General features: G+C 39.0%; 1 protein-coding gene across 1 annotated transcript in view; it reads right to left on the bottom strand.

The window, feature by feature from the left end:
- Positions 1-1166: 1166 nt before the first annotated feature.
- MRPL22 (mitochondrial ribosomal protein L22) overlaps positions 1167-27481 on the bottom strand; it is a 30232-nt gene continuing 3917 nt past the window's right edge. Inside the window, exons 3-7 of the mRNA XM_079770749.1 lie at positions 20858-20993; positions 9872-9937; positions 8174-8251; positions 6800-6869; positions 1167-1518 (exon numbers count right to left, since the gene is read on the bottom strand). Of these exons, the coding sequence (XP_079626875.1) occupies positions 1307-1518; positions 6800-6869; positions 8174-8251; positions 9872-9937; positions 20858-20993 (562 nt within the window). The 3' untranslated portion in view covers positions 1167-1306. The remainder of the gene's footprint in view (positions 1519-6799; positions 6870-8173; positions 8252-9871; positions 9938-20857; positions 20994-27481) is intronic.

Genomic DNA, 27481 nt, shown 5'->3' with positions numbered 1-27481 from the left:
TCTCCCTTGACACAACAAACTGAACCTGTTCAGCTGCAGTTGTGTTCATGGTGGTCTCCGGCTGGAGAACATTAACAATAAAAAAAAAATTGTTTTTAATTTAAAAAAATTAACAAGACCAAGTGAATCAGGCCCTAACCAGTTTGGCTCAGTGGATAGAGCGTCGGCCTGCGGACTGAAAGGTACCAGGTTCGATTCCGGTCAAGGGCATGTACCTTGATTGCAGGCACATCCCTAGTAGGAGGTGTGCAGGAGGCAGCTGATCGATGTTTCTCTCTCATCGATGTTTCTAACTCTTTAGCCCTCTCCCTTCCTCTCTGTAAAAAAATCAATAAAATATATTAAAAAAAAAAAAAAAAGACCAAGTGAATCAGAATCATTGGAGCAAAACCGAGAGTCTACATTAACGAGCAAGCACCAGACTCTTCCTCTGCATACAAAAGTTTGAGAAACACGGAACTAGGGCTGTGGACAGAGTAGCTTCTTGTCAATGAAAGCAAGTATATCACAGAGAGCCAGGAAGCACCGAGCACAAATTAATACTAACAATTTTCTGCTCACAAAAGGTAAGTGAGCACCACCTACTGCCCTGCTTAGAATGCAATGCTGAGATTGCTTCAATTCCTCTCAGTAATTGAATTTACTCTGAAAAAAATGAATCAATCCTAAATAAGATATCCAACCTTTAGAAAGCAGTTAGAATGGAACATGAAAACAGTATCAATACCTAGAAGAAAACTTTCTGAGTTAAGGGTTTTTGGAGTTGTATATTAAATATATGTAATAAACTCCTATAATTTCAAGTTACTACTAAAACAGTAAAGGGAAATATAATCCCTCCTCCATTGGCCTATACAAACAGTGAAAGGAAAAACAGAACCACAGAATGCCCTAAAATACTGCAATAAAACAACATGCAGGTATGCTCAGCTCCACACTCCCTCCATTCCCAAGGAAAATGAGAGAAATAAGGACAAGCTTTCTTATCCTGTAACCTACTCATGTTCAGTATCAAACTTCCACCTGTAGGACACTAGCTGGAAAGTTAACATTCCCTTCAAAAAGCCTAGTGAGTTCCAGTCTGTTACTATGTCTAAAGCAGGTTTCCCCTTCCAAGTTGCAAATGCATAAAACATATCCAGAGGTTCAGAGATATGGGCAATCTTATACACAGATAAAACTAGCAGTTGCACTTCATATTTCAATAATTCAATGACAAGTCATAAAAAGCATCTGTCTTTAATTACTGTTTGTTTTTAGGAAATGAATGGCAAACTATATACACTGTGGAGTCTGAATTCCGCCATCATAGAGTGTGAATGATGGTCCGGTTCCGAAGCTGCTGAATATATTCTTTGGCGTGGGTGACTGCTGTCTTTGGTGGTTCAGGTGGAGGTGGAGGGCCTTCTACCAACTTCACAAAATAATGGCAATAAACCTTCTCCATGATCCCAAAGCGACCTCTGCCATGGTATCGAATGCGTTTCAGGTACTGGCCTCGGCCTGAGGTGGACGCAGCTAGACAGGGAAGAAAAAAGAGAATTATAGGAAATGACTGTACTCACGGGACTCTAGCTTGATCAGTTGAGCAATTTCTGCCCTTTCCTTGACTGGATTCTAAGACTACATGAGCTTTCTGGCTGGCTAGAGCAGGCTGGTCTCAAAGCAAATATCTCCTGAGTACTCACTAAGGACCAGGCTCTCTTCTAGGTGTTGGAGAAACAGAGTGAAGGAGACTAGCAAGGACCCTGCCTCCATGCAGTGTACACTACAGAGGAGACAGAACATAAACATGCTCGCTTCCGTTAGTGACAGGTGCTTTGAGCAAAATAAAACTGATGGGGTGTTGGGGGGCAACTTTACGTAAGGGAGTGTCAAGGGGCACCCTTGACAAAGAGACATTTGATCTAAGATCAGAATGAATCATCCAGGCAAATGTCTACGGGTAAAGTGTTCCAGACAAAGGGAACAGCAGGTGCAAAGGTCCAATCGTGGCATTGCATTTGGCCTGTTTTATTTTTTTTTAAATATATTTTATTGATTTTTGACTTGTTGTGTTGACTAAACTTTCAGGAAATATTAAGTGACCATGGATAGTGGGCACACCTGACCTTACCTGTATATATAATAAACTCCTGTAATTTCAAGTTATTACTAAAACAGTAAAGGAAAATATAAGAGGAAGGGAGAGAAATAGAGAGTTAGAAACATCGATGAGAGAGAAACATCGATCAGCTGCCTCCTGCACACCCCCTACTGGGGATGTGCCCGCAACCAAGGTACATGCCCTTGACCGGAATCGAACCTGGGACCCTTCAGTCCGCAGGCCGACGCTCTATCCACTGAGCCAAACCAGTTAGGGCGCGTTTGGCCTGTTTTAGGAACGGAGAGACCAGCCAGTTGAAGCACAGTAAGTAAGGTGACGAGTGGTACAAACAAGGGAAAGAGATCAGAGATCAGAAGGCAACATTACATAGAGCCCTGTAGATTGAGTAAGGAGCTTTTATTTTATTCCAATTGTGATGAAAGCCCCTGGAACCAACAGTTCCCAAACGCTGGTTCTTGGGCTAGCTACATCAAACTAACCTAGGGCCTCTATTTTAAATGCTAATGCTAAGACCCCACCCCTGGAGATTCTAATTTAGTATATTTGAGGTGGGCTTAGAAATCACATCCTGAGCAAACACCACCACTCCCACGGGCCCCATTCTGATCTCCAGCCAGTTTTAGGAACTTCTGCATTACAGCTGCCCCTCAACTCCCACCCCCTACTCTGCATGGCAAAGTTTGACTTTGTAAAATTCGAAGAAATCTTTTGAATAGTTCATAAAAAGAAATCTGTTCACCCATAGTAAATCAGAGTAGTAACCACCACCTACTATTTTCTGAATTTACTTAATTACTTTTTTTAGTTAATTTAATAAGCCTTTTAAAAAGGCAAAATATAGAGACTACATATCAAATTCACCCACTTCAGTACTTTCCATTTGCATATTCTTACTGTGACATAACTTTATCGATACAGGGACTATATCAAAGTATCCACTTGACAACCTAGGTGCCTTTGCTTATGCCATTACCTTAGTTTGACAATCTTTTCTCATGAACACTCTTTCAAAAGCCTATCTTCAAAATCTAATTTTTCTAGAAAAATCTCCATGACTATTCTAACCCATACTGACCTCTTCTCTACTCCAATACCATTTATCTATCCTTTTTGTCCCAAACCATATGCTATCTTGTGTAAGTGCTCATGTTTCCCCTGTATAGTCACTTCTTCAACCAAACTTCTACTCCTTCTGTAATGCCCCAGAAAGTCATGCTCCACAAGAAATAAAAATGATTTTATAATACATCCTCTGTTAATATAGTATTTTCAATACAGACATCTCTGTTAAGTTTGCTCAAATTATAAAATAAGATTCAAAGTTTTCCAAGAACATAGTTTGGAACAAAGTTTTCCAAGAACATACTTAACAGTGTACATAGTTTTGTTTCAACTCAGAAGAACAATTCATGTATCCTTCCAAAGGGCTACTACTGCCGAAGAACAAAATGACAGGCGCTAAAGGTTTGAAACTGCTACTAAGACACACCGTCACTAACTGTGTGTGTAGTGTGCACATGGAAGGTACTCAGATACTTTCTGAATGAAAGAGAAAACATTAAGACATCTCAAAAATAGGAACAACCTTCTAAAGGTAATGTCCAATAGGTACCATGTAGTTAAAATAATGTCAATATTTCCGATCACTAGCATTTAGGTAATTGAGAACCTTGACATTTTAACATTAGAAACTCTCCCTTCCCCACTTCATCACTCTTAGCCCAGAAGACTGATTTACAAAGTCAGTCGATCACTTTCTCTAGTGAATCACTTTAGATGCCATGAATCATTAAGCAGTGACATTTTATTAGTCCATGTCCACTTGTTAAGGCTATTCACAGTGTCATTAGTCATCATTATAAGTTTGAAAGGGAAGTGAACTTTCAAAGTCTGTGGTCATGCAACACCAGGTATTAGCTTTAGACTGATGTCAGGCATCTGAAGGAATTACTGTATAATGAGAACATATGCTACCAAAAAGCACTTCCTTTAAATACCTATCCTTACCTATTCTAGGTGACTGCTGCCATGAAATGGTAGCCAACAAGTAGTTAGTCTTTCAAATCTTAAAAGTCTATGGAATAAAATGTCTAAGCCTTTTCCAAAAATATAATAAAATAAATCAGTTTCCCACATTTTATCAGTAAGAATCACTAGGGTACTTACCCAGGCCTCTCCCCTACGGTTTAAATCAGTGAGTCTGTGGTAAGGCCTAAAAATCTTTATTTTTACTAAGAACCTCAGATGATTCTTATTGGGGAAATTTGGCAAATACAAGGATAAAATGCCTGATATGTCATGGTAAGATATTTCATTTTCCACTAATCTCTTTTTCATTCCTAATGGGATTAGGCAATAAAATACTTAACAAATGAGTTTTTAAAATCATAAGACAAATCCTGCCCCGGCCAATGTTCCTGAATGATTAGAGCGCTGGCCTGTGCACTGAAGAGTCTCAGGTTTGATTCCCAATCAAGGGCACATACCTGGGTTGCAGGTTCAATCCCTGGCCCTGGTCACCCAGGACACGTGCTGGAGCCAACCAATTAATGTGTCTCTCTCACATTGATCTTTCTTTCTCTCTCTCTCTCTCTCTCTCTCTCTCTCTCTCTCTCTCTCTCTCTCTCTCCTTCCCTCCCTCCCTCCCTTCCACTCTCTCTAAAAATCAATGGGAAAAATATCTTCGGGTGAGGATTAACAAAAAAATAAGGAAAGAAAATTATATGACAAATCCAAACTACCAGCCCTAATTAAAAGTTTTTTTACACAGAATTAGATGAAAAGAGGGTGCAGGTAGGGCAGAGGTTTTTCAACAGAAATGTGCATAATGAGACCAATGAATTAAAGGCCCATTCATGTAAGACAGGTTAAATTTATTTTTGCTCAGTGGCAACAATGGACTTTGCTCATTCATTTGGGGGGACAGGATTAAGCTCCTCACCCTATCTCTCTCTACTACAATTATTAAGATGGAATTAAAGACAAATTCTATTTCATTTGTATCTGAATTCCATTACCAAGTGTTGTCTATCAGCTAAGAAGCCCACACATTCCTATGAAGCTGAATAACATTGATTAAATCTGATTTTATTTTCAGCACAGCACAGAAAAGGTCACCAAGAGGTTTTAAGCAAATGGTCTTCCTCTTCATCCATTTCACCTCTTCCAATGTACACCCCCTTCTGGGCCCTCCCAGTATTATTTATTCATGCTGCTCCCAGAGGAAAATGCTTATGATTAACTACTGCAGCCCTGTATCTTCTAAGTTACCAGACTGATTTCCTTCTGCATCCATGCATGTTATCAGAATATATTTTAAAGTTTCAGCTTTAAAATAAGATATTTCCACTGAGAATCTTAACTCATTTGAATTTCAGAAGTAGGTGTGGTTTCAGCATCAATTCCAGATGAGTTGAAGTGAGATTTCAATGGAACCAGAGTAAGTATCTCCACTAGGACAAAGGTTATGTGACAAAGAGGAATTCAGATGATTTTTTTTACTCTAATTGTTGAAAAATTATAAGGTACAACAAATTTTCCCCATAATAATTCAGCCCTTTTCCCTCAATTTGAAGAGTAGCAGTTCCCCCATATCTTGAATTTAAAATATCTATCATAAAAGCATAATATGCTAATTAGACCGGACGTCCTTCTGGACAACCTTCCGATGAAGCTGGGGCTGGGACGAAAGCCCGGGTCCCAGGTGCCAGAGGGAAGCTGGTGCCGGCAGCCAGGGGAAGGAAGGCCTACTCTTGCATGAATTTCATACGTCGGGCCTCTAGTTTTTAGATAAAAGAATCCTCCCTATATGTAGGTTTAGCAGATGGAGAAAATTTTGCTTAGACATCAGCATCTTTGTTTGATTACAAAACTGCTGAAGTTAGGAGTAACTGCTGCTGAAGTGAGAGAAAAACATTCACTCCAGCTACTGCTCTACTTTTCTGTGGTGTTGGGAGGAGGCAAGAGAACTTTGTAATACTCACTGATCTCTTTTTGGAAAAAGAGCTGTGTGAAGGTATACTACAAAAAAATCCCTCACACTTTGTACAAATGCTTCCCAAAGCATTTCACTTACATGAGTTTAATTTGATGTGGAAAAAGCATGCAAAACCAAAGATAATGCTTCAGGATGTAATACCAAAGGGAAATTAACACACCTGGGTCATCTGAGTCTCTCAAGGCCCTTGGCTTCTACAATTCAACAGATCTTCCACTCTGGTCATTGGAAGGTTAATCTACAGGACACCTTTATGAGTTAGGCACCTGGCTTGGCACATTATGAATAAAGACTTTAAGTCCACCTATGATCCTTTGGGTTGACAAATAATTCATTTAAAACAAAATCAATTATGTTCTTTCTTAGTTTTATTATGATTAAAGGACCACCCTATGTACTACCTTGGTATCCATTACTCAATAATTATTGGCAGTAGGTTTCATAATCCCAGTCTCATTACAGAACAGGTTTCATAATCCCAGTCTCATTACAGAACAGGTAACAATAAAGCAGTAAGGTTATTACCATTTACAACAGGTTAACATGAGCACGCGGAAGACAGAAGAGCTATTACCAGCAATTTTCACTGGCAAACGCAGCCCTAAGTAATTAGATATCAAAGACTATTGTTGGATAAAGAACCTGACATCGCTATCAGAATAGATTTCCAACACTAAAAATGTTAAAGATCTTACCTATGTATAAATTGGATCTGAATTCCACATTGTGGTCTCTCACTGCCATATCTTGTGCTTCTAAAAGAATCTTAAACAAGGAAAAGAAAGGCATTCATATGACTGACCCTGAACTAAAGTGCAATGAAATTTCTCATTTCTTGTTATCTCTCTGACTGCTAATCACATGCCTCCACTTTACAGTCAATTTTAAAAGAGAATATCAAATGATAACAGTACCAAGGAGAAGGGGTACAGTGAGCTCTCCTTCCTCGGAGAAGAATTGCAAATGCAAGGAGCACAGTCCATGCGGCCAGGTTTTAAATGGGATGTGCGAGCTGTGCAGGAGCAGATAGCAGCCCTTGCAGCAGGACCCTTCATAATGAATATCATGTCTTTGAGTCTGAGACTTGCCAAAAAGTTCAAGAAGCTCAAGAACTAAATCTTATTGAAAATACTTACACTTCAGAGCCACAGTAACCATTAACAATATCAGACAAGTAGAAAAAAACATACTTGAAATTTTCCTTTAAGAATTACTACATTTAAACTTCATACATATTTTGAATTAACTTCCTCCAGAGCACATTTTTAGAAACAGGAAAATTGTCAGAAATAACAGAAACCAGATCTTTCACTCCTTTAGATAAAGAATATAGTACAAAACTGGTACACAACAGACGTTCAGTAATTGCATTCTGAATTGAATTAAATATAGGCATTGATTATATGGAACCTCTTAGAAGTCTGAGTCCATCAATCGTTAACTATTCACCTACTAAACTGAAAAGATAAGATCTGACTAGGTGAGAGACTTAACTGAAATATAGAAAATAATGCTGATATCCCTGGATATCCTCAAACCAGCTTTTTGAAACAAGAGTCAGTGAATTTACCATCAGCCCAATTATAAATAGTAAATCAGCTACACTTAGAGCTGGGTCTTTAAAGATCATCTAATCCAATCCCACCTATTTTACAAACAAGAAAAATGGGACCAGACAGATTATCACAATAGAAATATGAGAAAAAGGACTAGACTCCAAGTCTCCAGAATCCCGGTCCAATGCTCTTTCAACTCAACTAGTTAGAAAATCATAAACTCTCAGTTGTGGAATTGACAAAAAAAATATTTTAAAAAATATATCAAGCCCCAAATTATTAAAAATAAGATTTATCACTTCAAATATAACTGTCTGGTGCAAATAAAAGCATCACAAGAAAAAATGCTTAAAGCACATGACATTCCTAAGGTATAAGGACATTAATGAAACTGAGCATCCTAAATCTATATTATATAAACTAGGCATTAACACCAGGGAATTCAGAATTTAGGCTGAGCTTACTAATACTTATAAGACAGCTATGCACCCCTCACCTCAAATCTTAGTTTACCTCTTTAATTATTTGGGCTCCTTTTTTGTCACTGAATTCCAATTGAGCCAAAGCCTGGTCAATGGACATTCCTCGAATCTAGAATTAAGGGGTGACAGACAAGAGAAAATAAACAAATTAATTTACAAAATCAATGTTCTCTTTTCAATGAAAAGCAAGTCTTTTTTTTTTAAATTCTTTATTGTTGAAGTATTACATATGTCTCCTTTTTCCCCCATTGACCCTCCCCCCTGCTCCCGCTCCCCAGCACAGGTCCTCATCCCCCTACTGTCTGTGTCCATTGGTTATGCTTATATGCATGCATACAAGTCCTTCAAAAGTCTTACACAATCTAAATAACTTCTAAAAAATAGCTAAGTAGTTATGCGTTGATTATATCTCAATAAAACTGGGGGAAATTTTTTAAATTAAAACTAGTGGCCCAGTGCATGGATTTGTGCACATTGAAAGGAAATTAATTAGAAGAAATATTTTAATATCGCTATTCGCCCTTTCTTCATAATAGAAGTGTCAGAGACGAGAGAAAATTAGTAACATGTACATTAAAGTAATATATAAATTGATTAATAAATAAACAATAACAACAAAGACATGATATAAAAACAATAAAAACGACATAAAAACAACAAAAACATGATATAAAAACATTGATAAAAACAATGACTGATAAATTGATTAAACTTATTCTAATATCTCCCTGTATACCACATTAAGAGTAAAAACATTTTCAGAGTGCTTGACTAATTTCCCTTGTGATAAAGTATTTACAACTTTAACTTTAACATCACATGCTCTTGAAACTGGAGAGAAAGCAACATATAACTGAACATGTCCAAAAACGGGTTCAGGTAGGAATATTCCTACTCTGTCTAGAGTTTGTTCTTGTGATTTATTAATAGTCATCACAAATGCTGGCATCACTTGAAACTGGAGTTAATTCAAATGGGAGGCCAGTGTCAGACAGGGACAAATACCACGCATGCGCAAGTCAACGTTTACTTTTAAATTGCCAGTGCACGTCATATGTACCAACCGGCCGGTTGGTTGGTCAGTCGGACGGATGAATGGTCAGTCACTTAGCCTTTTATATATATAGACAGCTAACTAAATGCAGGCAAAAGAAAAGTTTGAGAAGGAATACCACTGTCAAAATCAAGCTTAAACATGTTAACCATAAAACCTAGATTGTTAATAGTTTCAATAACATTAAAAGAGAGAGCAGACATGACAGAGAGAGATCACAGGTGGGCTAGGACCACACTAGGCAATAAAGGCATCTCTTTCTCCTACAGGACAAATGCATTACATGTATATTTGCTGCTTTTGTCTCCTCTCATACCTACATTTCATTTTCCAGAGAAAAAATATACAAAGCATCAGTTTTGAAACAGGTTGAATCAACTCTTACAGGTGAATAAACTTGCTTTCTAGATTCTCTAGTTATAGCCAGATTCCTGATGCCTTTGTTCTAAATATCTATGTATCCAATGTAACACAGTTTCTCAGAAGAAAGGTAAAAATTAAGCAAATCACTCATCTCTGAGCAATCATTTTTGGACTACCTACCAACTGTCTGAAAATGCAATTATACTCCTCACCTTTTAGAGGCAAATTTTTTTGATATTTCAAATCCTGGGGAGAAGTCATAGCTTAGCTTCTTTAACTAAGTATTACATGGTAATAGTTATTTTAGCTTACCAATTTTGCCAAATACCACATCTTGTCTTTGCTGTACTTTATTTGTCTTCGACAATGGTAGATTACCTTACAAATAGGAAAAAAAAAAACACAACACTTTAGCAAGTTTATACCAAAATGACAATAACGGTGTTGCTCAGTGGTTGAACCAGGAGGTTCAATTCCCAATTCCCAGTTCAATTCCCAATTCCAGGTCAGGGCACATGTCTGGGTTGCAGCCTCAATCCCCAATGAAGGGTGTTTAGGAGGTAGCCGATCAGTGATTCTCTCTGATCACTGATGTGTCTGCCTCTCCCTCTCCCTTCCTCTCTGAAATCAATAAAAAAAAAATTCTTTAATGACAGTAACATAGTGTTAATAAAGTTTTGACTTTCTATGCCTAATGAAAATTCTGTCATAAGAAATAAAAACATTATTAAGATTTGCAGATTCTTTTTCCCTACACAAAATTATATATTTTCCAAAGTCTGACTCTGTTAAAAAAAATTACTAAGGGAAAAATAGAAAATACAAAATGACTAGTTTGTACCAATATATGCTATATTTTTATCCAGAGGAATAGTAAAAGATTTAAATGAAAGTATTTTTAAAACATTTAGCTGGCTAAAAGGACAAAAGAAAAAGAACAAGAAAAAAAGTTTCCTATTAGTGAAGAGAACAATGTGAAATGGACAAAATAACTGTTTTCAACAGTATTCTAGGTGTTTGGTCAAGAGCATAGGTTCTAGAATCAGACTGCCTGGTTTGGAATCCTAGTTCTACCATTTACTAACATTCTGACTCCTGCAGGAAGTTAAGAACCCAAGCTACTTAACCTCTCTCGGCCTAAATTCCTACTTCTTTAAAATGAAGATAATATTACCTACCTCATAAAACTATAAGAATGAAATAAAATAACATGTTTAAAAAAAAGCACTTCACATTGCCTAGCACAGATCTTAGTAAGATCTTAGTATATGTTAGCTTTTGTTATCTTCTATTTACAGTGGTAGGTACATCCTATTTAATTTTTTTAAATATATTTTTTATTGTTGACAGTATTACAGATATCTCCCATTTTCCCCCTGCCCCCCCATTTAGTTTTTTTAAATCAATCATCCATTAAACAATTTATAGTTCACAAAGAAATTATCAAATTTTATTTGATCTAACTCTATGAGTTGGGAGAGGAAACATTTTATAATCCTTTTACAAAGTGAAAACCAGAGAAATACAATGTCTGGCAGATATATCCTCGAAGTTCCCCTTCTGATTCTAAAACCCACATTCTTTCCACCGCTATATGCTATTAACTCACCTATACAGTAAATGACGTAAAGTTATTTATGTTAGGATATAATGTGCAAAATAGTTATTTGAATGAAGCAAGAGGAGATCTAAATTATGAAACACACTAGTAGCCCTGCACACGAATCCATGCGCCAGTAGCTCTCTGCGGGGCCTGGCCGCTCCGTGCCCGCTGCCCAGAGGCTCTCCGCGGCCCAGAGCCCCATCCTCGGCCAGGCGCGGAACACTTGCCTCGTCACCACCCCGGCCTGGCCAGAGGCCCATCCGCGGCTGGGCGCGGAATGCTTGCCTCGTCGCCACGGCAACGAAGCAAGCTTTCTGCCAGGCCACTCACGCTGCCTGCTCTCAACGGCCGCCCCCTCGGGACTGGGACTCCGGAGGGGCTGAGAGGACTGGGCGCCGCCACCTTGTGGCTATGGGCGCCGCCATCTTTGTGACAGAGTGACAGTTGATTTGCATATTACCCTTTTATTAGATAGGATAAGCCAGTAGTTACATACTACCACTTTAAAAAATGTAGGAAACATTTGTCAAGGCAAGCAATAACAAGGAGACCTGAGAATTTTCTAACATTCTGACTCCTGCAGGAAATTTTCAAATGCCTTAGAAACAGCAGTTTTCTCAAGTGGCCATCTTTTAATCTGTAGCACATTTCATTTCAGTTGCAATAGAAGCTGACAGGCTGAAAACTGTAGCAATACCCTAATTACATTTTCAGCAATAAAGTATCCTGGGGAGCACAGGAGAGGAAAGAAGAACTGTCATGACTGATAATATTAATTTGCAAAAATTAATACACTCAAAAACATATTTTATATAAAAACATTTCAATTCTTGGTAACCTATGGTGGGTTATCTTTAAACCTGAATTGTAGATAATTATCTTCAAATTTTGTAAAAAAGATATTGTAATTCTGGCAAGGGCATGGGAAAAGAGGAATCAAGAGTTTACAAAAAAGGGGAAAGTTATTCAATCCTCCTCTTCTAAAATTAAAAAGCTCTACACTTTCTTAAGATAAACCTTTAAAAGATGTTTGCTGAACTGAATTATTTATAATTAACATAGTAATTCTATTTCTAAAGTACTTACATCAGTTTATTTACTTAAGGATTCAAATGTTCCCAAGTGTCATTATGAACCTGGTTAAATATCACTGATATTAACTAACCATATGGTAAATGAGGTAAAGTTAGGATACAATGCACAAAATAGTTATCCAATGAAGTAAAAGTAAGTCTAAATTAAGAAATATCAAAACCAGGAACTTTTAAAGATGATGAAAAAGTGTCACCTAAAAAAAGTCCTTACAAGAGCCTATGGGAGCCCTAGCCGGTTTGGCCCAGTGGATAGAGTGTGGGCCTGCGGACTGAAAGGTCCCAGGTTCGATTCCGGTCAAGGGCATGTACCTTGGTTGCTGGCACATCCCCAGTAGGAGGTGTGCAGGAGGCAGCTGATCGATGTTTCTCTCTCATCGATGTTTCTAACTCTCTATCCCTCTCCCTTCCTCTCTGTAAAAAATCAATAAAATATATATTTTTTAAAATAAAAAGAGCCTATGGCAGTGATGGCGAACCTATGATAGCCATTTCTGATGACACGCGGCCACATGCCGAGGATGAAACATTTGCTGCTCCTGAGGATGAAACATTTGTGACTAGAGTCTTGGAGTTAGTTTTTTCCTCAAAGTGACACACTACCCGAGTTATGCTCAGTTTTTTGGCGAAGTTTGACACAACAAGCTCAAAAGGTTGCCCATCACTGGCCTATGGGAATCCACACTAATAAGCATGACTTTTTATCAATAAAATATGGCTCTTGGAGAAACCAAGATGGCGGCATAAATAAACACCTGAACTTGCTGCCTTGCACAACAACTTCAAAACTACAACTAAAAGACAAAACGGACATCATCCAGAACCAAAGGAAGGCTAGCTAAGTGGAAATTCTACAACTAGAAGGGAAGAGAAAAGCACACTGAGACTCAGAGGCGGTGCGGAAGTAAAGTGCAGAGGTACGGAGGCGCGCACACGAAGTGGGGTAGCAACTGAGTACATGGCTGGCTTTTTCAATCCGGAGGGAGACACAAGCTCCCAACTGCTCTGAACTCCAGTTCCGGGCGAGACTCTGGGGACCCAGACTCATACGGGGAGAAACTGGACTGTCTGGCATCAAGGGCAGCTTTCTCTCAGAGGTGCTTACAGCGATTACCAAGGGACACTGAGACCCGGGGGCCTCTTAGGGCAGGGCTGACAGGAAGCCATCGCTGTTTGCTCCACCCTGAGTACAGACTCCGCCCCATCCAAGCTGTGCGCAGAGGCTTTTGTATATGAATGGCCTGGTCCTTTGAAATCTAAACTTACCTAACAAACTGCAGCTGAGTCAGAGAGATCCAGAACATCCAAAAGAAGGCCCAAGGCCCCACAGCAGCTTGCATTGCTTCACAGCTGGGCCTCATCTGGGCACCTCCAAAACCCAAACAAAGAAGAGGAATCTGCAGATCTCTCTGTAGCTCCTGCTGGGTGGCCTCAGGCAGAGGCTAAATTAGCACCTCCTTAGAGATCCAAGAGCCAGTGTACCCAGGGGTCAGAGTGGGACCATCCAGATTATAATTCCTCAGATTCATAAGAGACACACTCAGGGGGCAGACTCAGTGAGCACCAAAGCCCCACTGAAGCAAGTCTTGCCTCACAAGGGTGTCTCCAGAAGTTCTCCCAGCGTAGACACAGCTGATCCTCACAGCCAATTGGCCTGGAGGTCAATCCTCCCAGTGATACCAACAACAATCAAGGCTTAACTACAACAAGACTGTGCACACAGCCCACAAAGGGGTGCACCAAGAGTGTCCACCTCAGGTAACTGGGGAGGCTGAGCCACTGGGCCCTATAGGACACCTAGCTCACAAAGCCACTCTATCAACACAGGGAAGCAGCCAAAATGTGGAGACAAAGAAACAGGTCACAAATGACAGAAATGGAGGAAAGCAAACTATTGGATATAGAGTTCAAAACCACGGTTATAAGGTTACTCAAGAATCTTCTAGAAACCTCCGAAAAATATAGTGAGACCCTCAAGGATGTGAAAAAGGACCAATTATAAATTAAGCATACACTGACTGAAATAAAGAATAATATACAGAGATCCAACAGTAGACTAGAGGATCCCAAGAATCAAGTCAAAGATTTGAAATACGAAGAAGCAAAAAACACCCAACCAGAAAAGCAAAAAGAAAAAAGAATCCAAAAATATGAAGAAAGTGCAAGGAGCCTCTGGGATGACTTCAAGCGTACCAACATTAGAATTATGGGGGTGCCAGAAGAAGAGAGAGAGCAAAATATTGAAAACCTATTTGGAGAAATAATGACAGAAAACTTCCCCTACCTGGTGAAAGAAATAGACTTACAAGTCCAGGAAGTGCAGAGAACCCCAAACAAAAGGAATCCAAAGAGGACCACACCAAGACACATCATAATTAAAATGCCAAGGGCAAAAGACAAAGAGAGAATATTAAAAGCAGCAAGAGAAAAACAGTTAGTTACCTACAAGGGAGCACCCATACGATTGTCAGCTGATTTCTCAACAGAAACTATGCAGGCCAGGTGGGAGTGGCAAGAAATATTCAAAGTGATGAATGGCAAGAACCTACAACCAAGATTACTCTACCCAGCAAAGCTATCATTCAGAATTGAAGGTCAGATAAAGAGCTTCACAGATAAGAAAAAGCTAAAGGAGTTCATCACCACCAAACCAGTATTATATGAAATGCTGAAAGGTATTCTTTAAGAAGAGGAAGAAGAAGAAAAAGGTAAAGATAAAAATTATGAACAACAAATTCATATCTATCAACAAGTGAATCTAAAAATCAAGTGAATAAAAAAATCTGATGAACAGAATAAACTGGTGAATATAATAGAATCAGGGGCATAGAAAGGGAGTGGACTGACAATTCTCAGGGGGAAGGGGGTGTGGGGGGTGCGGGAAGAGACTGGACAAAAATCGTACACCTATGGATGAGGACAGTGTGTGTGTATGGGGGAGGGGGGGTAAGGGAACAGGGTGGGCTGGGAACCGGGTAGAGGGGAGCTATGGGGGGATAAAAGAGGAACAATTGTAATAGTCTGAACAATAAAGATTTATTAAAAAATAAATAAAAAAGAAAGAAATAAAAAATAAGTAAAAGATGGCTCTTATAGAAATGGTTTTTTAAACAGTTTTGACCTACAGGGTGGGGCAAATAATACAATAATGAATAAATAATAAAACAAGAATAAGCTGTTTCAAATCCTCACAACTGTAAACCTACTTTGCCCCACCCTGTAGTCTCAGTATACTTTTAATTTACTTAAAATAGCTTTTATCAAAGATACTTCAAAAATAAACTTAAGCCCAAATTAACAAAGTATGACTATTATAAGGAAAATGTATTAATTTTTTTCTGGTTCATTTTCTTTACCATGATAAACCCACATGTAAGATAAAGTCTACATAGGAAACTATATTGTTTGGAAATGTATGCTAGTTAAATTAGGCAGGTAGTCTTAAAATAAGAGGAGTGACCTAAAACATGCCTAACTTGGTGATATTCTTTTTAACTTACTGCTATAGGATGTACTCAATACCCCATCCACTATGATTTGTTTAACTACATATTCCAATGCTGAAGATCAGAATGATGTAGAATGGGAAATATTATCTCTCCCTCTGTTAAATTAGAAATAAAACTACTTTTTTTTAATTTCTTTATTGATTAAGGTATTACATATGTGTCCTTATTCCACCATTACCCCCCACCTCCCATTCATGCCCCCAACCCCCTGTTGTCTGTGTCCATTGATTAGGCTTATATGCATGCATATAAGTCCTTTGATTGATCTCTCCCTCTTACCCCCACTGTCCCCTACCTTCCCTGAGGTTTGACGTTCTGATTGATGTTTCTCTGTCTCTGGATCTATTTTTGTTCATCAGTTCATGTTGTACATAAAACTAATTTTTAAAATGTTTGCAGCCAGCAGATTGGTAAGCCTAAGGGACACTGCACATAATGTCACAGTGCAGGAACTATGTGGCTAGATGAGCAAATTATCCCCTATTAATAAGGTAGGTATTTATGAAGGGCATTAATATTTCAGTCATAATAGGTATTAGTGATACACCAAAAGTCCCAAAAGGATTACTCACTCAAACAAAATCTGTACAACACAGAAAATTAAATTAGTTTTCTCAAAGTGCCAAATGAGTATAAATGATATAAAAAAAGTTAATCAAAATAGTTTCAGGAAATACAATACATAACAAATGATTGGATTGGCATTGTTCTTCCTTTGCTAAAAGTTAAGTAAATGACCTACTGTTAACTATTCTAATTTTGACATTTGGGATGTATCCTTGAATACATTGTCTTTTTAGTAACCAAAACAGACTAATGCTACAAAATACAAAATTTTGCTCTTAGATTCTGGACCTGACAAATACTATTATGATTTATTTACTTCTAATCCTATCTAATAAAAAGGAAATATGCAAATTGACCATCATGCCATCACAAAGATGGCAGCGCCATAGCCACAAGATGGTGGTGCCCAGTCCCCTCAGCCCCACCAGAGTCCCCCAGTCCTTTCAGCCCAGCTGGGGGGGGGGGGGGCGCGGAAGCGGCAGGCGCATGGTGCAGCCAGACCCGCCCTCAGCCCCCCAGCTGCCTAGGGCCTGCCCAAGGCGCAGGCAAACCTCAGATGGCAGCTGCCCAGCCACCCAGGGCCACCCGAGGCTCAGGTAACCAGGGCTGGCCAAGGCTTGTGCTGCAGGCAGTGGCAGCAGCAGCGGTTGATGGGGGCGTCGCCTTCCCCTGATCGCCAGGTCGCCTCCCACCCCTGAGGGCTCCCGGACTGTGAGAGGGGGCAGGCCGGACTGAGAGACACCCCCTCCAGTGCATGAATTTTCATGTACCGGGCCTCTAGTTAATATATAAGTTCAAAGAGCTCAAGTAAGAAGTAAAGAAACATCATTAATTCTAGGAAATATGTATTTATGATAAACTGTGCAAATGTGTAACATTTCCTAAATTTTGTTTAATTACAAAATGGAGTCAATACTTAATAGTTCAGTAATAGAGATGGATGGAGGAGGGTATAGAGGGGATAAATGGTGATAAATAAAATAAAGAGAAAAAATACTTAATAGTACAGATTCTGTTACAAATCTAATTTTAAATTTTGATGGCATGATAAAATATGAAAATTAAAAATTTGTTTAAACTATTAGCATCTCTTTCTCCTCATATTTCCCAATCAGGTGGGAATTCTTTAAATCAATAAATTAACTCCCTTAAGTGAGAAAATAAAAAGAAAACATAAAACTGTATTAATTCAGACCAATACTTAGCAATTGAACCTTAATAAAATGTATGGATAATACATGGTGTGGGGAGGAACCAAGATGGAGGCAAAGTTAAACAACTAAACTGCCGCCGCGCACAATTTCAAAAATACAACTAAAAGACAAAGCGTCTACCACCCAGAACCACGGGAAAGCTGGCTGAATGGTAGATTTACAACTAAGAATGAAAAAGAAAGGAGAACAAACGCGGAAAAGCTGAGGTACGGAGGCACGTGTAGCGGGCTGGTGGCGGGCAACGGGGCGCGCGGCTTTTTTTCAACCCGAAGGGAGACAAGCTCCCAATCACTCTGAAACCCAGTTTCTGGGGACACGTGGGGGACCCAGACACCTACGGGGAGAAGCTGGACTCTCGGCCATCAGGTCGGAAAGTGAGAGTTTCCTGCAGAGGTGTGCCCAGCAATCAGTGTTTACTGCACTGGAGCATGGGACGCGGGGACTGGGAAATGCGGAAAGGCAGAGACAGCTGACGGCAGCCATCGCCAGTTTGCCACGCCCTAGCCTAGTGACGCCCTGAGACCCCGCCCCGCCCATTCTGCAAACCCGCCCAGGCTCCACACAGCGGCTTTTGCATATAAATAGCCTGCCTTGTGGCAGCTTAACCAAATCAACTGAAGCTCCAGTCAGACTGCTCCAAAACCACTCAAGCAAAGAGGAGAAAACTAGTTCTTGCTGTAGCTCCTGCTGGGGGGCCTCAGGCAGTAGCTGACCTGCACCCCATTGGAGATCCAGAAACTAGGACATCTAGTGGTCGGTGTGAAACGACACCAGATTTCAACCACTCTCATGAGGGACACATTCAAGAGGCAGACTCAGTGAGCGCCAAAGCCCTACTGGAACAAGTCCCGCCCCATAAACGTGTCTCCAGCACAGCAATTCCTCCTTTATAGACACAACAGGTCCTCACAGCCAATTGGCCTGGAGGTCAATTCCTCCCAGTGACACCAACAACAATCGAGACTTAACTACAACAAGGCTGTACACACAGTCCACTAAGGGGTGCACCAAGAGCATCCATCTCAGGTAACGGGGAGGCTGAGCCGTTAAACCAATAGGACACCTAGTACACAAAGCTACCCTACCAACTCAGGGAAGCAGCAAAAATGAGGAGGCAAGGAAACAGATCCCAAACGAAAGAAATGGAGGAGAACAAACGACTGGACATAGAGTTAAAGCCACAGTTATAAGGTTTTTCAAGAATTTCATGGAAAAGGCCGATAAATTTAATGAGACCCTCGAGGATATGAAAAAGGACCAACTAGAAATGAAACATACACTGACTGAAATAAAAAATATTATACAGAGACCCAACAGCAAACTAGAGGAAGGCAAGAATCAAGTCAAAGATTTGGAATACAAAGAGGAAAAGGACACGCCTCCAGAAAAACAAGAAGAGAAGAGAATTCAGAAAGTAGAAGATAGTGTAAGAAGCCTCTGGGACAACTTCAAGCGTACCAACATCAGAATTATGGGGGTGCCAGAAGAAGAGAGAGAGCAAGACACTGAAAACCTATTTGAAGAAATAATGACAGAAAATCCCCCCACCTGGTGAAAGAAATAGACTTACAAGTCCAAGAAGCGCATAGAACCCCAAATAAAAGGAATCCAAAGAGGACCACACCAAGACACATCATAATTAAAATGCCAAGAGCAAAACACAAAGAGAGAATCTTACAAGAAGCAAGAGAAAAACAGTTAGTTACTTACAAGGGAGCACCCATACGATTGTCAGCTGATTTCTCAACAGAAACTATGCAGGCCAGACGGGAGTGGCAAGAAATATTCAAAGTGATGAATAGCAAGAACCTACAACCAAGACTACTCTACCCAGCAAAGTTATCATTCAGAAGTGAAGTACAGATAAAGAGCTTCAAAGGTAAGAAAAAGCTAAAGGAGTTCATCACCACCAAACCAGTATTATATGAAAAGCTGAAAGGTATTATTTAAAAAGAGGAAAAAGAAGAAAAAAGTAAAGATAAAAATTATGAACAATACATACCTAGCAACAAGTGAATCTAAAAGTCAAGTGAATTAAAAATCTGAAGAACAGAATAAACTGGTAAACATAATAGAATCAGGGGCATAGAATCAGAGTGGATTGTTAATTCTCAGGGGGAAAAGGGTGTCTCTGTGGGGGGCACAGGAAGAGACTGGACAAAATCATACACCTATGGATGAGGACAGCGGGGGGGAGGTAAGGGCAGAGGGGGGGTGGAAACCGGTGGAGGGGAGATATGGGGGGAAAAAGGAGAAAAAATTGTAATAATCTGAACAATAAAGATTTATTAAATTTAAAAAAATAAAGGGAAAAAAATAAAATAAAAAATAAAATAAAATGTATGCAGTCAAGTTCATATAAAAAACAAGCAAATAACAATATTTAGATCATATGGATTATCCAGGAGCCTTAAATCCCAAAGGCCTTTAAAAGATGTTTGCTGAATTGAATTATTTATAATTAACATAGTAATTCTATTTCCAAAGTACTTACTTCAGTTTATTAACTTAAGGATTCAAATGTTCCCTTCTTATTTATGCTATCACTATTTGCTTAAACTTCTTTTTCATTATTGATTTCAGAGAGGAAAGGAGAGGGAGAGAGAGAAAAAAAAACATCAATGAGGAGAGAGAATCATTGATTGGCTGCCTCCTGCACACCCCACACTGGGAATTGAACCGTGACCTCCTTGTTCATAGGTTGATGCTCAACCACTGAAACACACCAGCCGGGCATAAACTTTTAAACAGATGTAAATATATTCCACAGGAAATTCACATTAAGCTGGATATCAGTCATATCTCAGACGACCAATCACAAGCAATTTGAAGAGAGTAAAAGAATTCTGAACAGCTAAAGATTAAGATAAAACTCAATTAAATTCAAACCTTATGTTCAAAGATTTGTGAATTATAAAACAACCAAGTGTGTCTATATTCAAATATAAAACATTGGAAAACTATATATGATTTAAATATTGGTCAATAGTTTAAGTCATTCTTGCCCACTCCTCATGCTCCATTTTCAAGAATTCATTAGCAAACCCCTTGAAATAAAAAAATCAGTAAATCTCAAACTACTAGCTTAGAGTTAAGGCCCCTATCCGGGAGGTTAATAATGTAAGGTAAACAAATACCATCTTTTAAAACTTCCAAACAGATAAATCCAGTACATTTTCTTTTTCAATTAAAGGATTATGCCAACTGCTGTATAATTTTTTCTTTTCTTAACATGAAATAATAAATCACTGCCAGCCACAGAAGAGTGAGAGAGCTTTATAAAAATTTAGAAATTGGTTCTATCACAAACTTACTGCTGGTCTCCGAGGTTCTCCAGGCAGTTGTGGAGGATAAACAATTTTATTCTTCTTCTCCCATCTTCGAGAAATGTCAAGAGAAGCACTTGTGTGGATGTGTGATTGGGGTAAAACACTCTGAGATGGAAGAAGCCTGTAAAACAACAGACATTTAGCATCTTTTTGCAGAGCCTATACGTCTTCTGAACCATACCGGTTCCATTTTGACAGAAACTATGTAAGGAGCACAAATGGAAACATTCTAGACATATTCATTAACAGAGACTGCTTTTACGTAAAAAAGCTCAAAGAGCTAGTTTATCAAAGGCTAGGAAGAATGAAAAGTTAATAACTTGAATAAAGTCAAATAATAAATATTCACCCAAGATCTCTTGCTCTCACTGACCAATAAATATTGACTCTGTATTATAAGTCAGCCCTGTCCTACAGCAGATTTAAAGGCATCGCTGACCTGATGTGTGGATTTCCTCAACTTTGTTGAGTAAGAAGACTAATAACATTATTTTATAAACACTAAGAAATTAATGGATAAAGTTGGCATGATGTGTCTCCTGATAAAAGAACATGCCACCCACCATCCATGAAGTAGTCTTTTCACAAAAAATTAACCTAAATGGATAAAGCCTCTAGATTCAATACAGGAAATACAGAGACAGAGGATCATATCAAACAACATCAAGAGAATGCACTCAGCAAAATACAAACTGTACAAAACTCTACAAGACAACCCATTTTCTTCAACAGATAAGCTCTAAGGGGAAAAAGAGAACTGAATTAAGAACAGATTAAAGATGTAATAGAAATAATTTCAATGTGTGGACTATTATTATTTCAGAAGTATGACAGCTACTTAACCATGGGAAATTTGAACATTAAATGGACATTTGATTCTTAAAGAGGTATGTAGTGAAATATTTATGGATGAAATAATATAGTGGTTGAGATCCGTTTCAAAATACAATGGGTGAGAGTAGAGGCTATAGATAAAACAAGACTAGCCATGTGTTAATAACTGCTGAAGTTGGGTGCTGGGTTCATCATATTGTCTACTTTTGTGTATATCTGGATATATCCAAGTAGCACAACAAACTTCGGTGTTTCCCTCCTGTCTATAATTTAGAGTCCAAACTCCTTAGCAAGACACATAAGGCCTTTCATAACCTAACCCCAACCAGGCCTTTCAGCTTATTCCCTTTATGGCCTAGCCACACAGACATGTTTTGTTCCCTGAATAAGGCACGTACTTTCATATCTCTACATTTTTGTTAATATTGTTTTTTCCTCCCTCATCTCCTGAGAAATGCTTATCCTGTTTAAAGTTCTACCTCAAAAGTCACCTCGTCCATCTCCCAGACAACCGCTCCCCCAAGTATCTCAGTACTTTGCTCTTGCCAGCCATACAGCAATGAGCTGGACTACTGTACTTGCCGTACAAGGAGTTCCTGTAAGGATACAGATGTGAGCATCGAGGGCAAGTCTGACACCCTCTGTGTTCCAGCACCAAGGACAACACCTGGCATAGGGATAATGAGTAAATATCTAACCCAGACTTCAATATTCAAAGTTGTTGTATATTGGCAGATTCTCACACAATACATGCAATTGGATGATATGCTTGGCAACACCTTTGCTTTCAGCCCTCAAACCATTCAGGCTAAATAATTTTTTTAAATCGACTCTTCCAGTGGCTCATTTCTCCTACTCTACCTCACTCAAGTAACCATTTATATCATAATATTAAGATCAGTGCCATCTAAGCACCTGACAAAATCTGTACCTTTGCCATCCACATTTAGGTTCCAACGTTTTAAATGAAAAGTACAAAAGTAGGATACATGATATTAGAGGGCAGGATTTCCTAATGAAACTATAAGCCTGGTGATGAGGGCATAGAGTATGGAGTCAAGCAGACCTGGGTCTAAATTCTAACTCTAATTTACTAAGAGAATGGCCTTGGGGAAGCCACATAACTTTCTAGATCTCAGGTTTCTCAACAGTAAAAGGAGTAATAATAGTAATTACTTCATAGGCTTCTTCAGAAGCTCAAATGAGATACTGTAAGTTAAATACTTAACCTGACACTTCATAGGGCTCAGTAAATTGTAGGTATTATTTTTAGATTGAGAAGAATACCTACCTCACTTGATTGTTGGTAGATTAATAATTAATGTGCTGTATCTTACAGTATCAAGGAGATAATAAACACTGATAGCTAATATTAATTTTAAATTAGGCCCTCTGAGCCGTTAATTCTTTCCTGTTCTCCAAAAATATAAATCCCGTGAACTGTAAACTTTATATTACACTCTTTCAAATCTTCCCATGTTAAGTCATATCATTTATGTTTCTACAAAATTGTAATTAACTTTGGGTACATGAAGTTTGTCACCTCTTTGGGCTTCATTTTCTTTATCTATGAAAAGAGCAATTGGACTATACCATCTTTAGGATCTCTCCAAACCTCAATTCTGCTTCCAGTCCAAATATACATAAGAAATATACATTTGGTCATTTAGATGACCAAAATAAATTAAACACATTATGAATTAATAATGACAAAGCTTTCTGAATACCTACAATACTTTCAGTGCTCAAATGGTTCATAAAATGAATTATCAAGTAAAAACACAACTACTGTAATCAAATTAAATCATCATTCCAAATTGGGTACTTAATTCAGAAGTGTATTAAATCCGAAGTTCTTATGTGCCCTCTCCTGGCCAGCTGTTAGAATAACACTAAATTAAAAAAATAAAATGAGTTAATCATAAGGTAGAATTGAAAATAAAACTAATTCAAAATTGAGGCTTTTATAACACCTTTTTATGTGAGAAAGCCTATGAAGGGTCACTTGAGAAAACAAACTCAAGGAAAGGAAGTTGCTGGAATTAAAAAAATGGCATGGGTTATTGCTATTGTTTTCCAACAAACATTAATTTTTAAAAATATATATATTTTATTGATTTTTTACAGAGAGGAAGAGAGAGGGATAGAGAGTCAGAAACATCGATGAGAGAGAAACATCGATCAGCCACCTCCTGCACACCCCCCACTGGGGATGTGCCCGCAACCAAGGTACATGCCCTTGACCGTAATCGAACCCGGGACCCTTGAGTCCGAAGGCCGACGCTCCATCCACTGAGCCAAACCGGTTTTGGCAAACATTAATTTTTTTAAATTTATTTTAGAGAGGAGAGAAAAACATTGGTGTGATAGAGAAACATCAATCAATTGCCTCCTGTACACACCCCGACCAGGGATTGAACCTGGGTATATGCCCTGACTGGAAATCAAACCCACAACTTTTCAGTGTATGGGATGACACTCCAACCGAGCCATACCGGCCAGGGCAAACATTAAATTTTAAGTTTTCCTGGAGGTCCAGTTTACTGTTAGCATTCTAAAGAATCAAAGTAAGCTAAATCTTTTTTTTTTTTAAGATGTTTTTACTATTGATTTTAGGGAGATAGGTAGAGGGACAGAGAGAAACATGGATGTGAGAGGGTAACATAGATCAGCTGCCTCCTGCATGCCCCCCGACTGGGGATTGAGCCCACAACCCAGGCATGTGCCCTGACTGGGAATTGAACCTGTGATCTCTCAGTGCATGGTACTGTGCTCAACCAACTGAGCCACACCAGCTAGGGCTGTTAAAACTTTTTTTTTTTTTTAAACCAGTAAAGGACATCTAGGATCAACTTTTATCATATTGAAATTCAAATATCACCACAAATAATAGCTTTTCATTTACTAGGAATCCGAAATCCTGTTAACTTCACTGTAAGTAGGTGAAGGTAAGTAGCTGAACCAACTCTCCAGAGTGCTTGTCCACACAACATGCACACAGGCGGCCCGCAGGAAGGAGAGCCTGCCAGAGCCACAGAAAGCAGGTGGTAGACTAAAACTAGCAGAGGAAGCATTTCCTTTCTCTCATAATTCTGGTGTGTCCTGTCTCCCGATACTTGAGGATTACGTTTAAGTATCATTTTTTAAATTCTACCCACAGTCTTTAGGCACTGAGGAGTAGTAGATATAAGCCAAACTTTAGACTTAAGAGTTAATTCTGATAAGACAGAGACTCTGAAACTTTCTAAAGTCACAATTGAAAGAAAGAACTAATACTTCCTATTTATTATTCAAAGTTCATTTTGAAATTCAGAACAAGATATACCCAAGTCCCAAGCGAAGATAATACTGGCCTCAGGCTCAATCTTGATAATATCATGCTATATGCATCAAGGAAAAAATTCTTTGTTCCAAATTTACTTCTGATAACATTAAGTTAATCCTACACTTGAGACTGAATAAAAGAACAGCCTCCCTCTTGCCTCATTTAAATCTAAAATAAAGGGCTGAAGTGATATGCATATTCTCATAACTCAATATAATCTTACTTTGTCAAAGTCAAGGACAATCAAACAAGGAAACAGCTTAGCAAACGAAAAAAGTAAAATTCCAGCAACTTTCAGTTTCCCAACCTCCGCACTACTGACATTTGGGCCTTTGGCTGTCCTGTGCCTTACAGGATGTACAACAGCATCCCTCACCTCTACCCACCAGATGCCAGTAGCAAACCCTGCCTCAGCTGTAAGAAACAAAAATGTCTCCAAATGTCCCCTGGGTGGCAAAACTGCGCCCAGTAGAAAGACACTATTAGCTAAAGAGACAGTCAAAAACAACAAACAGTTAATTTTTGCAGAACAGGGAGCATGAGAAAAGATTCCTGTTATTATGTCATACATATGTGGGGTTAGTAAGCCAGATTTTCTATGTAAGCCAAGGTTAGCTAAATGTCTAAATTTTACATTCTTCAACCGAGGATATGTCTTTTAAGTTTTTTAATTTATTTTAGAGAGAGAGAGAGAAAGAGAGAGAAAGGGAGAAAAAGGGAGAGGGAAGGAGGGAGAGAAACACTGATGTGAGAGAGAAATATCCATCGGCTGCCTCCCATACACGCCCCGACCGGGGCTCAAACCTGCAACCTGGGTATGTGCCCTCACCTGTTATGGAACCCTTGGCCTTTCAGTGTACGAGACGACGCTCCAACCAACTGAGCACACTGGCCAGGCTAAATTTTGTATTTTTAAAAAATACATATTTTTATTGATTTCAGAGACGAAGGGAGAGGGAGAGAGAGATAGAAACATCAATTTTACATTTTTATTCATAAACCCCAAGTGGGCCCTTAAGGCTGCCTGGCATTCCTATTATATTTCCCTTGTTCATTTCATTTCCTAGCCCCTACAAACAAATATCATACCTTTTCTTGCTGGTCAAACCTCCCATATCTCCTCTCTCACTCTCAATCTCAACTGTTAACAATGCTTATTTAGCTAAGAAAAATCAAACAATTGGAAGATAATTTCCACAAGCTCCCACCACCTAATCCAAATACCTACCCACATCCACGTCCATATTCACTTACTACCTTCTCTCGTTATTATGCATGAAATGTCTACGCCCTAGCTAGTACCACTCTCATCCCTTCTCCCTAGATCCCATTCTTCCCACTTAGTATTCAAGTACATTGCTCAGGCACTTCTTTCTTCCCTCTTTCTATCAGAAATGTTTTCCTCTCTATTGGATCACTCCCATCAGCAAACAAATAAACTCAAATAGTCTCCCAACTTAAAACCAACCCTCCCCTAACCAAGTCCCCTAACCAAGTCCTCTAACTACTGCTGCAAAAGTCTATTGTGTACTGCACTAGTCGTGATTGTGTCCTCATTGCATAGTGAGCATTACAGTACCTCATGCATCACAAACAGATGCTTATGTTTAGGTGTGATGTTCCAGTGCAGATTCCTAGCTTGAGGACTATTAAATTACAAACACAACTATGACTGTAATACGTATTTTCCTGGGAAGATGCTTTGTGGCTTTCCTCATACTCTCAAAGGGGTCTGTGACGCAAATTTAAGAACCACTGTCTTAAAAAGCAAGAAATCACAACCCCTCGGGTCACAAGGTAAGATTTAATTAAGAGAGCACAAAATCAATGTGGTTGTCAAATCTTGCTGGTCATGCAATCAGAACACTTGAAAGCAGAGATGAATAAAAACCAGAGATATTTTCTACCACCAAAATGTACTCTTCACTTTAAACTTAAGTCACCTCTTCCCAAAAAAGTTCCCTGACAAACCTCTTCTGTGCCCATCACTCTGTCCCTCCCATAGTGTGACAGGACACTATTTAAAGCCAGAGGATTTTTTGTTTAGATCCTAGATTTGCCATGTATTAACTGTATAACCTTCGTAAGTCACAAAATTTCTAAAATACATCCATCAGTGAAATGGGAGACTTGGAATTCAAAGGTTGGAAAATGTCCATTTGCTACCAAATACAGCCTATGGAAAGGTTTCATCTGGTCAAAGCCTTTAGATGAGGAATGCACTCTAAATTGACACAGGAAGCCGAAACCGGTTTGGCTCAAGCCGAAACCGGTTTGGCTCAGTGGATAGAGCGTCGGTCTGCGGACTGAAAGGTCCCGGGTTCGATTCCGGTCAAGGTTATGTACATTGGTTGCGGGCACATCCCCGGTAGGGGGTGTGCAGGAGGCAGCTGGTCGATGTTTCTAGCTCTCTGTCCCTCTCCTTTCCTCTCTGTAAAAAGTCAATAAAA

Source organism: Cnephaeus nilssonii, assembly GCF_951640355.1.
Source record: "Cnephaeus nilssonii genome assembly, chromosome: 5".
Classification (NCBI taxonomy): domain Eukaryota; kingdom Metazoa; phylum Chordata; class Mammalia; order Chiroptera; family Vespertilionidae; genus Cnephaeus; species Cnephaeus nilssonii.
This window is presented reverse-complemented; position numbering and strand designations above follow the sequence as displayed.